The sequence below is a fragment of the Musca autumnalis genome, unplaced genomic scaffold (genome assembly GCF_047663935.1).
Source record: "Musca autumnalis isolate F117 unplaced genomic scaffold, ASM4766393v1 scaffold_2, whole genome shotgun sequence".
Lineage (NCBI taxonomy): Eukaryota > Metazoa > Arthropoda > Insecta > Diptera > Muscidae > Musca > Musca autumnalis.
The window spans coordinates 148,509,132-148,523,818 of NW_027411755.1; the positions used below are offsets into that span (position 1 = coordinate 148,509,132).

General features: G+C 35.5%; 1 protein-coding gene across 11 annotated transcripts in view; it reads left to right on the forward strand.

Moving 5' to 3' along the window:
• Positions 1 to 14,687, forward strand: part of Ca-beta (Calcium channel protein beta subunit) — a 128,137-nt gene that overhangs the window by 79,289 nt on the left and 34,161 nt on the right. For 8 of the 11 annotated variants that reach the window (XM_073969527.1, XM_073969528.1, XM_073969524.1 and 5 more), the window contains 2 exons: positions 10,246 to 10,736; positions 10,931 to 11,098. In XM_073969527.1, coding sequence (XP_073825628.1) covers positions 10,246 to 10,736; positions 10,931 to 11,098 — 659 coding nt within the window. The remainder of the gene's footprint in view (positions 1 to 10,245; positions 10,737 to 10,930; positions 11,099 to 14,687) is intronic. The other 3 variants (XM_073969525.1, XM_073969530.1, XM_073969523.1) reach the window with 1 other exon arrangement.

A 14,687-nucleotide genomic window follows, 5' to 3' on the forward strand; every position in this document is an offset into this window, starting at 1 on the left:
GATAAATGCAAAAAAGTGTAGTGTTTAAACTTCGTTCAAACAATTTTATAATATGATGAATTGTAATATCCAACTCTGTAAAATAATGTAAATTTGGCATCATTGTATACTTAGTTCTTTGTTCCTTTTCTCATTGTCAAATAATTGTAAATGTCAAATATAAACTAATAAAATGCGGCCTCCTTTACACACGGCCATCAAAGGAACCACATCTCCGCTCTGAAGGGAAGTAAAACTTTAAATTAAATCTTACTTGGTATCTTTTGTAGGTAATCAATAGTCATTTAGATGGGCTATTGTAGCAGCTTTTGGAGGTTGCGCGCCGACTCCCGCTAAGGCAATCAGCAGCATTTGGATGGCTGCTGTAGCTATCGTCCTATTAGGGGACATTGCGTGCCTGGCAAGGTTTGAAGGTTTTCACACCAGAAAGTGCCCTGCCACTTTTATTCATGTAGATTTAGCCCGGTTTAGATGAGGCCATAAAATCCGAACTGGATCTGACAGGACAAAAACCTATTAGGGTTTTTGTAGTCTAAATATGTACTTTCAAAAAATGCATACTAGAAGTTGTTTGCATTTTCATTGTTGCATAGTGTATACAAAGCTATTACCAATTAATTCAGTTATTCCCGTTGGGAGTTATCGTGCGCAACATTTAGCGAACATATTTGAAATTTTGTGGGGGAGGTACCGGAAGGAGTGTACCGATATGGCCTATTATCGAACCTAAAGACACGTAGCAATATGGCTAAATCAATTCCATATTGTCTGAATCGATTTTTGTATAAACATACTTGTACATTTTTGAAATTTTGTAGGGGAGGTACCGCAAGGAGTGGACCAATATGGCCTATCATCGAATTTAAACAGACGTACTCCATGGCTAAATCAACTCCCAATTGTCTAAATCAATTTTCATACAAACATACTCGGGGTCTAAAATCATAGACGCTTTCTGTATCTATATTTAGCCTAAAGGCTAAAGAGACGTAGCAATATGGCTAAATCAATTCCATATTGTCTGAATCGATTTTTGTATAAACATACTTGTACATTTTTGAAATTTTGTAGGGGAGGTACCGCAAGGAGTGGACCAATATGGCCTATCATCGAACTTAAACAGACGTACTCCATGGCTAAATCAACTCCCAATTGTCTAAATCGATTTTCGTACAAACATACTAGGGGCCTAAAATCATAGACGCTTTCTGTATCTATCTTTAGCATAAAGGCTAAGGACATAAAAAGCCTATCGTTGCATTCGGGATTCTAAGGTGTACTAGGATCGTAGAAACATACTTGTATTGTCTGAATCGATTTTTGTACAAACATACTTGGGTCTAAAACCATGACCCTTTCTGTATCATTTTTGAAATTTTGTGGTGGAGGAACCGAAAGGAGTGGAACGATATGGCCAATCATCGAACTTAAACAGACGTACTCCATGGCTAAATCAACTCCCAATTGTCTAAATCGATTTTCGTACAAACATACTTAGGGTCTAAAACCATAGACCCTTTCTATATCTATATTTAGCCTAAAGGCTGAGGACATAAAAAGCCAATCTTTGCATTCGGGATCCTAAGGAGTACTAGAGCGGGAACAAATAAATGAGGTACAAAGCCTACAAAGTACTAAGTGCGTCATTTTGGGCAGAATGTACCATAAGAGGGTAAAAAATTCAAGACAATCCTAAGGCCATTACCTCACAACATAAAAAACGGCGTTAATTCGTCAAAACTTTTGAAAATAACGAAAATCGGGATGTACAGATCTATATCAAACGGTAGACAACTACCGATAATTCTCTGGAGAAGACTATTGATGTACCAAATTTCAGCCATGTCGGTAGGATAATGCTGCTTAACCCTTGAAAATACAAAAAATCGGGCGGTATCGACCTATGGGGGTTATATCAAAACGTTGACTTGCACTGACTAATATCTGGGGATAGGTTTGTAGCCCCAAAACGGACATCGTTAAAATTCGGCTTAAAATTGTATGCTAATCTGGGATATACACTTTATAGGATCCCCGAAAAAAGTTCGATGCGTTACACACGGAATGACTAAGTAAATATACCCTTCATCTTATGGTGGACAAATACTACCCGGATTTTTGTAAATGACCAAATCATTGAAATCAGAGGAAGACATTCGCGATCGCATAAACAAGTTGCAGTCCAAATACCGTGGAGTTATGCCAATACATTGACCAACAATAGTGCCAAGAAATATCTTCGTATCCTATTAAACATACTTAAACAGCGTGAGCACGGGTGAAGCATCAGTCATTATCCATGGTAGCGTCCAGACAATTAAGAGAATTTTGGATGGTGCGCATGACACCTAGAATCAGAATCAGCAGTTATTATTTATCAACTACAACCTCTTTGGTGGTAGTTGATAAATATTATTATTTCTAGAGCATCATCACTAAGGGCTACCTCCGTAATATCAAAGAGCGAAGTGCAATTCTATTTGTAGTACAACGAAATGGAATCTTGAATCTGAAATACTTAAGAAATCTTACTCTGCATTATGCCGAGGAGTTTAACCAAAGTTAATAAAAGTAATGTTATCTTCTCAGAGATTCGAGTTCACGACTTTCTGTATGAAGGACGGACATGCGTACTATTACACCCCGGTGGCACCCGGTAAGCTTCAAATAACAATTATGCTAGCTATGAAGTATATCAATTCGTTTAGTAAATTAATTGAGGTAACATTTTGAAATCCTTTTCCTAAATCCAAGCTAGGCTAAATCACTCTCCACTTTATCTTTCTATTGACTATATTCTTCAGATAGCTTGACGTAGTTTAAAACATTACATTTGAACAATGTCGCTGCTAAATTTCCCTCCACTTGTTTTTTCCATCATACTTCTCTTTGGACGATATTTCTACTCAACGGATGTTGTCATATTTTTGCCGTCAAGGACTCCAAGCACCTGAGCAGAATAACGTCACAGACAATATCTGTGTTTTATATAAACTTTCTCGTTGAGTTTGAACCATGGACATTGTATGTAAAATATATTTTCAGTCTAGTTCTGCTCTGTGTTTTTAAATGTTTTATTTGTGTTGAAATTGAACACAAACAAAATAATTTTCGAAAAATTGAATTTGTGTTCCTTTGTAAAAAATTTCAAATTTGTGAAGGACAAATTTCGAAATAATTTCGAAACAAGCTTATTTATCACAACCTTGAAGACAACACTTGAATGACGGTTTCTTTTTTTCTTGGAATAGACCCAATAAACTGTATTGATAACACCGTAATTAACATTATGGTGTCTAGTTTTCCTTAGCGATATTAAGCTGACGTATTCCTCTGTGGTTAAAACTTTCTACATTGTCTCCTTTTTAATGTACCGATCAAAGAACCATTACAATTTCAATTATTTGTTATGCACTTTTCCAGTCAAAAATCCAAACCAACATCGCGCCGACTCCGATTTTATTGATTTCGCTCTTTTTGCTTTGTCCCGCCGACATACTGTTACCTTAGAATCGTTCCGCTTTGGCGGCATACGTTCAATACCACCTTGGCATTGATTAGCTTCGCTACTACTCACGATGCGCCTGAACTAAATATAAATAGAAAGTGCATACACCTGGGAAGTTTTTGCGGATTCTAAAATTATAATGTTCATAATGAGAAAAATCTAAAAAAATCGCAGGAGGGTTTTTAGGCTTTCACGATTTTGCTTGGAAACCTTTGTATTTGCAGTGAATTCCAAATTCCAATTCCAAACTAGTTATCTACTAGCCAATAACGTATTTTTGATCTCAGTTGATAGTATGTTCGCCATTCATGCTCCCTCAAATCCGTCTCGATTTATTCAAATTTGTTGCATTCCTCTTCTTCCTGGCGAAAATACGCCGCTTCTACAGATTGAAGGCTAGGACCGTTCGGCAGAACAGGAATTCACGATTTATCGTATTATGGATTCTTTGGTAGAGACTTTCGAAGAGTTATGGAAATATATTTTCATTGCGCTGATAAGCTATAACACAGCTTCTTCTAATCTGACCTTTCTTTTCTTCTTCTTTCTTGATACGTATATGATCTATTTTTCATTGGCATCCATTCTTGAAAGTGTGGGTTACTAACATGACGCCTCAATCCAGTTCTCAGTTGTGGTGAAAGAGGGAGAACAGTTCTTATTATGCCCAGGAATCTGTCATGTTAAAGACAATCTGAATTGTTTCTTGGTATTATACACATAGCCATATCAGTTTTCTATCGCTTCCATCTCTATTTTTCTGGGGAATATATGTTTATCCTCTTTTGCGAATATGTATACAACGCGGTAAAATTTAAAGCGCGAACAGAATATACATATATCTTACTTTCCACCACTCATTACATTTGGCTCATATCCCGAAGTAGTTAATATTTATTTTTAAGTATTGGAAAAACTTTCCTATATCGATCGAGTATATCTTTCCTACAATGGTAGAGTTTATAAATCCTGCTTAATAGAAAATTCGGTAAACGCTAGAAAAATATCAAAGATCATTAGAATAGCAAAAAAAGTAATCATAAAGATCCCCCAGAAGCAGTTATCACTAGTATCTCAGATATAAAATTACAAATAATCCCCACAATTATATTCCTGGACCGATAACGCCATAATTATTACAGAGTTTCGTAGCTCTGGAGCCACTATTATTTTATTAAATGGTTGAACGGTTCGAGTGGTGTTTATACCCAAGATAAAAGGCTATTTTACAATACCAGAATGATTGTCGCGGAAAAAACGCTACCTACATAAACTATCATTGGAGTATAAACAAAATACACTCGCTGCTTTCTTGGATGTGGAAGGTGCTCTAACTTGTTGTGGCATGCAGGCTTGTGATTAAAAAAGATGTTTAACATTCATGCCAAGAGTTATGATTATCTCGTGTCTAGCTTGGTAAGTAACGAGATATGAATGCTGCTTGTTGCTTGAATGTACATCAAACGGATATGATTTTACGATTATGCGCACGTTACCGTCGGATCCCCTTAATTTGATACTATATCTGCTACTACCAATTTAAATAAACACAACACAAGACACTACGTCCGTTATGTTGTTGTCACATACCACCAGTATGAACATAAAGCGAAGTAACTTTACATATTTGGCAGTCTTAGAGACTTAAATGTGCAAATAATATATCGGCTACTGGAATCCTCAGCTTCATGGAAGGAATAAATGTAAATGTTAGGACCCACTTACTCATGGACTTCACAGTTAAGAATATTATGTAGAGTCACAACATCTTCGTTCATGTTCATTTGATATTTTTAAGCCAACATTTTTTGGAACATTGTCAAGGAGAATAGTAAACTAAAGCGAAATTGCTTCTGGAAACATCTTCGATGAGGTTTTCTTCTATATAACGACTTTATCTTCCTATAGAATTTCTTTTATTGAACACAATAAAAATACCCTTTGCCCTTGAATACCTTATAGCAAAAGAAAAAAACATAGTGAACGTATTCTAACAATAGTAACGGGTGATTTTTTAAGAACTATAGGAAAGTTTTTCAAGAAAAAACACATAAAATTCGGAAAAATGCATGAAATCTTTATTTGAATCGATAGTACGGTCCATATAATTTAATGTTTGAAGATTATTTCATACAAATGTTGACCGTGACTGCGCCTCAAATGGTCCATCCTCTTAGTCCAATTTTGGCATACTCTTTCCAACATTTCGGCCGGTATCTCGTGAATAAATGCATCAATGTTGTCTTCCAATGCGTCAATTGAAGCGGGCATGTGTGTATGGACATGAGCTTTAACATAGCCCCACAAAAAATAGTCTTAAGGCGTTAAATCGCACGATCTAGGCTGCTGAACACAATTTTTCGATAAAAAAGTGGATCTTCGGCCAACTTTCCAAGAGCCCATTCACCAAAAATTCTACGTTGCGGTAGGTCGTTCGGCTTTAATTCTTGCATTCTTGCAAGCTTTGTTCGTTTGTAAGACGATTCATTGTTAAATTATAGACCAAACTGAAGATGTTTGACAGTGAAACAAAACACGAAACGTGCGTCGGCTGTTTAAACCAGTGTTGCCAAAAAGATAATAGATAAAAAATCACCCGTTATATAGAAAAGCTTTTGAAGGTATTCTGTCTGTAGAAGAGCTTTTAAAGGTATTCGGTCCATAGAACAGCAGTTCAAGGTATCTGTCAATAGAAGAGATTTTGAAGGTTTTCTGTCTATAGAAAAGCTTTTAAAAGTCTTCTGTCTACAGAAAAGTTTTTAAAGGTCTTCTGATTATAGAAGAGCTTTTAAAGGCCTTCAATCTGTAGAAGTGCTTTTAAAGATCTTCTGTCTATAGAAGAGATTTTAAGGGCCTTCTGTCTGTAGAAGTGCTTTTAAAGGTCTTCTGTCTGTAGAAGTGCTTTTAAAGGTCTTATGTCTATAGAAAAGATTTTAAAGGTCTATAGCAGAGCTTTTAAAGATCTATTGTCTATAGAAGAGCTTTTGAACTTATTCACTTTTCGTTATTTAAAGTAGATTTTGAAGATCTTCTTCTTCTTAAGGACTTCTGCCTATGGAAGAGATTTTTAAGGTGTTCGGACTATAGGATAAATTTTGAAGTTCTGCTTTCTGTAGAAAACCGTTTGAAGGTCTTCTGTTTATAGAAGATTGTTCGAAGGTTTTCTGTCTGTAGACGATTTTTTGAAGGTCTTCTGACACTAAAATACCTTTTGTAGGTCTTGTGTTTTTAGAAAAAGTTTTGAAGGTATTCTGTCTATAGAAGAGCTTGTGAAGATATTTTGTCCATAGAAGAGCTTTTAAAGGTCTTTAATACTTCTCTCCACAGAGGAGTTTATAGAAGAGTTTTGGAAAATCATCTGCCCATAGAATAGGGTTTAAAATTCTTCTGTCTATTGAAGACATTTAGAAAGTCTCTTGTCTATAGAACAGCTTTATAAGGTATTCTCCCCACAAAAGAGCTATACAATAGCTTTTGAAGGTTTCCTGTTCACAGAAGGAGTTTTAAAGGTCTTCTGTCTATGGAAGAGCTCTTAAGGGCCTGATGCATGTAGAAGAGCATTTGACGGCCTTTTGTTTATAGACCAACTTTTGGAGGTCTTCTGTCAGTAGAAGACCCTTTAAAACACCTTTTGAAGGTCTTATGTCCATAAAAGATCTTTTAAAGGTCTTCTGTCTTTAAAAGACTTTTGAGAAAAAGAGCCTTTGATGGTCTTCTGTCCATAGAAGAGCTTTTAAATGTCTTCTGTGTTTAAGAGGGCTTTTAAAGGTCTGCTGTCTATAGAATGGATTCTGTCTGTAGAAGGCCTTTTGAGGGTCTTCTGTCTATATAAGACCTTATGAAGGTCTTCTGTCCATAGAAGAACTATTAAAGATTTTCTGTCTACAGAAGAGCTTTTGAATGTATTCGGTCTTCTTTCGATTGTAGGCGTTTTGAACTGCCGCTGTCTTTAAAAGAGCTTTAGAAAGTCTTCGGTCTATAGAAGACCTTTTGAAGGTCTTCTGTCTATAGAAGTGATATTGAATCCTTCTGTATATAGATGAGCTTTTAAAGGTTTTCCGTCTATAGAAAGAATACCCCTCTCCATGCTTATTAGGGTCTTCCGTCTATACAACGGGTTTTTAGGTATTCTGTCAATACAAGAGCTTTTTAAAGAATTCGGTATATAGGAGGGCTTTTGAAGGCCTTGTGTCTGTAGAAGACCTTTAAAAGGTCTTCTGTTTATAGAAGATCGTTTGAAGGTTTTCTGCCTACAAAATACCTTTGCGTTAAATGTAACCTGTCTTTAGAAGACCTTTAGAAAGTCTTATTTCCATAGAAAAGTTTTTTTAAGGCATTCTCTCAACAGAAGAGTTCTTTAGGTATTCGATCAATAGAAGAGTTTTTGAAAGTCATCTGTCCATAGAAGGCTTTTAAAATTCTTCAGTCTCTTGAAGACATTTAATAAGTCTCCTGTCTATGGCTGAGCTTTTTAAGGTATTCTTTCCACAGATGAGTTATAAAAGACCCTTTAAAGGTCTCCGTCTTTAAAAGAGCTAAAGAAAGTATTTGGTCTACACAAGACCTTGTGACGGTTTTCTGTCTATAGAAGCTATCTTGAATCCTTCTGTCTATAGAGGAGCTTTTAAAAGTCTTTTGTCTATAAAATAACTTTTGACGGCCTTCCGTCTATAGAAGACAAAATATTCCTGTCCATTCTTATGAGGGTCTTCGGTCCATAGAAAACGTTTAAAATGAAGAAAGGTTTTTGAGGTTTTATGTCTATGTAAGAGCTTTTTAAAGTATTTTATTTAAATTTTAAGGTATTCGGTCAATGGAAGGATGAAATAGAAGACTTTTCAAAGATTTTCTGTGCATAGAAGAGCTATTAAAGGTCTTCTGCCTTTAGAGAACTTTTTAAGCAATCTCAAGAAAATCTGTTAAAGGCCTTCGGTCAAAAAAGACCTTTTTAAGGTCTTCTGTCCATAGAAGCTCTTTTGAAGGTTTTCTGGCCATATAAAAGCTCACAATAGAAGAGCTTTTACAGATTCTCTACCAATAGCAGAGGTTTTGAATGTATTATATTTACAGAAGAACTTTTAAAAGTCTTCGGTCTATAAAAGAGCTTTTAAAAGTCTTCTGTCCATAGAAAACCATTTCAAGACCTTCAGTTTTCGGTCAACAAAAGACCTTTTTCAGACCTTCTGTCCATAGAAGCTCTTTTGAAGGTATTCTGACTATAGAAAAACTCTTAAGGGTCTTCTGTCAATAGATGAGCTTTTCCAAATTAGTTGTCTATATCAGAGCTTTTGAATGTATAATGTTTACAGAAGAACTTTTAAAAGTCTTCGGTCTATAAAAGAGCTTTTGAAAGTCTTCTGTCCATAGAAAACCATTTCAAGACCTTCAGTTTTCGGTCAACACAAGACCTTTTTAAGATCATCTGTCCATAGAGGCTCTTTTAAAGGTATTCTGACCATAGAAATGCTCTTAAGGGTCTTCTGTCAATAGATAAACTTTTACAAATTTGTTGTCTATATCCGAGCTTTTGAATGTATTCTGTATACAGAAGAGCTTTTAAAAGTCTTCCGTCTATAGAAAACCATTTTAAGACCTTCAGTTTTGAAGGTATTATGTCTATAGAATAACTCTTGAAAGACGTTTGCCTATAGAAAATCTTTAGAAAAGTTATTGAAAGGAATTAGAAAGATATTGAATGTTTTCGGTCTATAGAAAAGCTTGTGAAGGACTTCTGTCAAAAGGAGAGCTTTTGAAGATATTTGGTCTTTGGAGGTCTACTGTGCCTGGAATAGTTTTACATAGTCTTCTATCTATAGTAGAGCTTTGAAAGGTCTCCTTCTTATAGAATAGCTTGTAAGGTCTTTTTTAGAGCGTTTCTATTGATGACTATAATCAATATTAAGAAGAGGTTATTTTTTGAAATTCTGATATGTTTAAAAATCGTCAAGCAGAAATTGTCAAATAACACTATGCATGTTAGAATTAAAAGCATTTTTTTTCTTAAATTGGTAAACTTTACTAATACTTGTAGACAGGCTTATAACGAACAAGGCAAATGAGATAATTCAATTACATAATGAGTAATCTTCTTATAAATTATTTTAAATTCAACTAAATGCAGTTACATCTCTACACTAGTTCCTTCTATGCGTGTTCAAATGTATTATACACAACACCATGGCATTTTCATTTTACCTCCCCCCACACACACAGGAAAACGTTTCCATTCAATTTGTTTTATGTTTTAGCATTTTTTAATTCAAACTAACTGAAATGTGTCCATAATAACGTTTTGCAGATATCACCACTCACTCACTCACCCACGTCACGTACATTTATCACAACCAACAAAAAAAATTGTTGCATCAATAATAGTTTCGTTTCATTTATTGTATCGATAAACGATCGATGATCAATGCAAAATTTCAAATTAGATGCAAATCAAACAGAAAACATTAATTTTTTTTCTCAAATCAACAACAATCAATCAGTCAAATTCAACAAAAAACACCCTTCTTTTCACGATAGTTAAACAAAACCAACAACAACAGCAAACAAACAAAATTATTTATCAAACAAACCAAACAACCAACCAATCAATCAATCGATACGTGATATCGTTTTCATGTAGATGCCCATAAAATCGCTCATTCGTTACCATCTTTCGTCTTTCTTTTTTTTCGTTCTTCTCCCCCCGTTTTTTTCTCTTGCCTATTTCGATGATACTAACTAATCAGGTGATGAATCAGATTCGGGACCAGGAAAAAAAGGAAATCTTGCCACACCGCCCAACAAGGAGAAGCGCAAGCCATTCTTCAAGAAACAGGAGACCGCCTCGCCCTACGATGTTGTGCCATCGATGCGTCCCGTAGTCTTAGTGGGTCCAAGCTTAAAGGGTTACGAAGTAACCGATATGATGCAAAAAGCTTTATTTGACTTCCTGAAGCACCGCTTCAAGGGTCGGATCATCATCACCCGTGTCATGGCCGATATATCTCTGGCCAAACGTTCTATCATGAATAATCCTTCGAAACGGGCGATAATGGAACGATCCAGCAGCCGATCTGATTGTTTGAGCAAAGTACAGGAGGAGATAGAACGAATATTCGAATTGGCCCGGACGTTACAATTAGTAGTACTCGATTGTGATACAATCAATCATCCGTCACAACTAGCAAAAACTTCATTAGCACCAACCGTAGTTTATCTTAAAATTAGTAGTAGTAAGGTAAGTACACAAAGGGTCACTCTTGTGGTGAATTGGATGGACGACGACACCCTCGACGCCGTGTTGCTGCAAACAAAAGTCGGTCCAATTTCCCCCTTGTATGCTAATTTATTTAAAAATCATTGTAGTTGTGCTAAAATAGATTTATTTTTTATTTATTTTTTTGTTGTTGTGGTTGTGGCCCGAAAAAATAGGTTTTACAGCGTTTAATCAAATCACGTGGAAAGTCACAGGCTAAAAATCTTTCCGTACAAATGGTAGCCGCTGAGAAATTGGCTCAATGTCCACCGGAAATGTTTGATGTTATCCTAGATGAAAATCAATTAGAAGATGCCTGTGAACATATTGCTGAATATTTAGAGGTAAGTAAATAATTTTGGTATTAATTTTTTAAAAAAAAGTTTCAAAAATATAAAAGCTTTGCGGTACACTCGAAAACAGATGGATCTTTCACTGGACTTTCTTCCGATATTTTTTTAAAATTTCTTGTTGTTTCACTTGGATTGGTCATTTTTTAACTACTGCAATCCTTATCGTACCACGGGTTTTAAGTGGTGACTTTGGATCCCAATTGAAGACTTTCAAGACGTGTCATTATACATAGGGGACTAAAAAAGTTCCTGGCCTAGGTAAAACGCACTGTTGGCAGACGCCATTTGATTTTTTTGGAAAGTTTGACAGTTTTTAGCCTAAGCGTACTCAGAACAGTTTGACATACGACCATGTGTTGTGCTGTTAACAGTGAATTGAAAAAATCACTTTGCAAAAACAAAATGAATTTACTTGTGAACATTTTTGTCCGATCGCTTTTTCACAACTTTTGACGTGGATAATCATGAAAAGAGTGCATCGATCAAATTAAATATTTGTATATCGATATAGCACCATAAAAACTGGTTTAATGAATTCAATCGTGGCCGCCAGTCGCAAAAAAACGAAGTTCGTGAGGGTCATCTAAAACGACCGTTGTGCCAGAAAAATTAAGCCGTGTGCGAACGGATAATGCAAGACCGCAGTGCTATATACCGTGAGATAAAGGCATCTTGGGCATTTATTGCACCAACTAACATTTGATATTGCATGAACACTTGGCGGCAAAAATGGGGTTATTCACGTTGGATTCTATGTGGCGCTTCAAAAGACTTTTATAAAATGGATCCAGGTGACGAATCATGGAACTATGCGTGTGAACCCGAAAAATAGCAGCAATCGCCAGAAGATGCTGTAAACACGTTCAAATACCATGTTTTGGAGGTGTCTCAATCAAGCCAATGCACAGTGAATCCACCAATTGGCCAAAAATAATGTCAGAATTTTGATACACCATCTGGCAACAATGACAGCTATGACATGGACCTCTTTAAAAATATATTAGTTTTTGATTCATTCAAACGCGATCTTCTTAAGAATGGCTCCAAAAGTCGGAACATTTTACTAATATTTTTTGTTGTTAGTACAACCTATATATTTAGTACAAGTAAATATATTGCAAAATATTATAGTGTATTTTAAAGCAGGTGGTAATAGCTTAATTTTCTTTAAAAAATAATGTTTTAACGTGTTGTGAAATTCCAGTTAGCTGTATGTTTTCTTAGTACATTTTGTAATGCCAATCCGATCATATACATACTTAAATTTGACCTAAGGTTTTAGTCATGATGCCCACCAGTGCCCACCTCGGGAATAATTTTCCAAAGTAGGTCATGGGTTTAAGATTATTCAGTATTAATATCAGCTGTCATCTAGTGCCAGACTATAAATGGTGGGTCGCTGACTAAAGCTGCCCTAGAATAGCGTTTCTATGGATATATTAGCGTATTGGCATCAATGGCAAGGCGAAGAAATCTTCTTCCAAATTTGTGTTATGTGGGCGGTATGTGCCCCCTAGGAAGAACGCTATAATATCTATATTAAAAAAATTTCCAATTTTCAGACAAAAATATTGATTTTTTAATCCGCTAAATTGGTTGGATTTGTTGTTTGTAGTATGTTTTGTTTCCCCATGCCTATTTTTGCATTATATGATAATCGGGACCTTTGTTCACGTCATTTTGTATTAACAGCATAAAAAAGTTCTTACCAGAGGGGAAAGGGGGGAGAATGTTATGCTCGTGGTTTCTTAAAACAATCTTCGCAGCAGCACAAAGCTGTAACCGGCGCATTGGCATGATATTTACACTGGAAATATTTTTGGCCACTTTCTTCATACAAGTGGATCCACTGTGCACTGTAACCAACCCAACACATGGTCGTATGTCGAACTGTCCTGAGTATTCTTAGGCTAAAAACGGTCAAACTTTCCAAAAATGTCAAATGACGCCTGCCGACACTGCGTGTTGCCTAGGCCAGAAGGTTTTTAGTGACCCTCGTATATATACATACGTTTAGAGGCCATATTATGCCAAAGCACTTATGGTGTGTACATGGTGCAATTTTGACATGTTATCTGTAGGGTTAGTTCTTGGATCTGATAAAAATCTCGACCTCATGCATCCAGTACTATTTCTGTTCATAAAAATACCTCCAGGGCAATATAAAACACCTTGTACATTTTGGGTCAACCTTTTTGTCTAAGGGGACAAATTCTATCATCCTTCGACCCGGTGATCAAGAACATTTTAATTTTTAATTTTAATAGACGAGAAGTACTCGGTGACACTACTCTAAAATCAATACCACACATTTTTTTTTTTTTTTTTTTTGCAAAATTTCTAAAAAAAAACATTTTTTCTGGAGATTACTGTTTTCCCAAAATTAGCCTATTTGGGTATACCAGTATCCTTGGTATGTATGGAAGGATTTGTATGAATTTGTCGGTATCAAGTCTAATTTTAACATCTGTTGATGACCTCTGAGAGATCTGCTTAATAATTTGCATCATTATTTCGAGCCCTTCCCGCGAAAAAGGTGTAAGCGACAAAAAGCTAATTTTACAGGAGACGGTTTTTATTGAATAACTTTTGATATAACCAAAATTGTTTATTCAAATTTGGTATAGTTCTGTTATTAAATACTATTTACTGAAAAAATAAAAAAATTGTGGAATATCTTCAATATAACGGTAGTTTGTGTCGCTTACATCTTTTTCGCTGTCACGCAATCAGGCTTTTACTTTGAGAAGTGGCGGTTACATCAAACAAATTATTTGAAACAAATCATTTTTAGAGTAATTCTTATCTACAATTTAAAAACAAACCACACTAATTTTATAGCAAGTATTTATTCGAAGAGTTATAAGATTAAAACGTATTTCTTGTAATATAGTTGAATAACGACATGGTGTGTAAATGTGCAATTTGATGTAAGCGACAATTCGCTGTCACAAACAAATGTACACAAAAAGCAAAAATGGCGCTTACATCAAAATTGTTTTTGCTCTAATTTCGTAACGGTACATGGCTGAGTTCTAAAAATTTGGGAGATGGTGTGTTGGAATATTCTTCATAGATTTCCGTAAAAAAACGAAAATCGAAAAAATGTCGCTTACGTCTTTTTCGCGGGAAGGGCTCGATTTGATTATCCCCTGCAGTAGATATTGTGGTCCATTCAGCTGCTTCCCATCTTATGGCGATTTTAGTACTTTTTACGCGGTATGCAGCTCAATTTTAAATATTGTACTGTTGTTATGTTTATTTTTGGACTGCGTTGGATCCAACATTTTCTGAAATAAACATTTTTGCAAACCCTTGATACGAATTTCGGGCCATAACTTTTGTTTTTCTTAAAAAATTACTGTCTGTCAAAATTAAACATAGACGGGATAAAATGAATTTCTCGTGAAAGTTTTTTGCCCCCTTCGTAGTACAAAAAGCTCATCAAAAATAAAGTAATAAATATTCGAACCACGGAGTTGCAAGTGTTTTGAGCAGGCTGAAACACGCGATCCTCCGATATTTCACACATTAAGTATTAAAAACTGAATAATAACTGTTAAATATTGTGAGTAGGGTC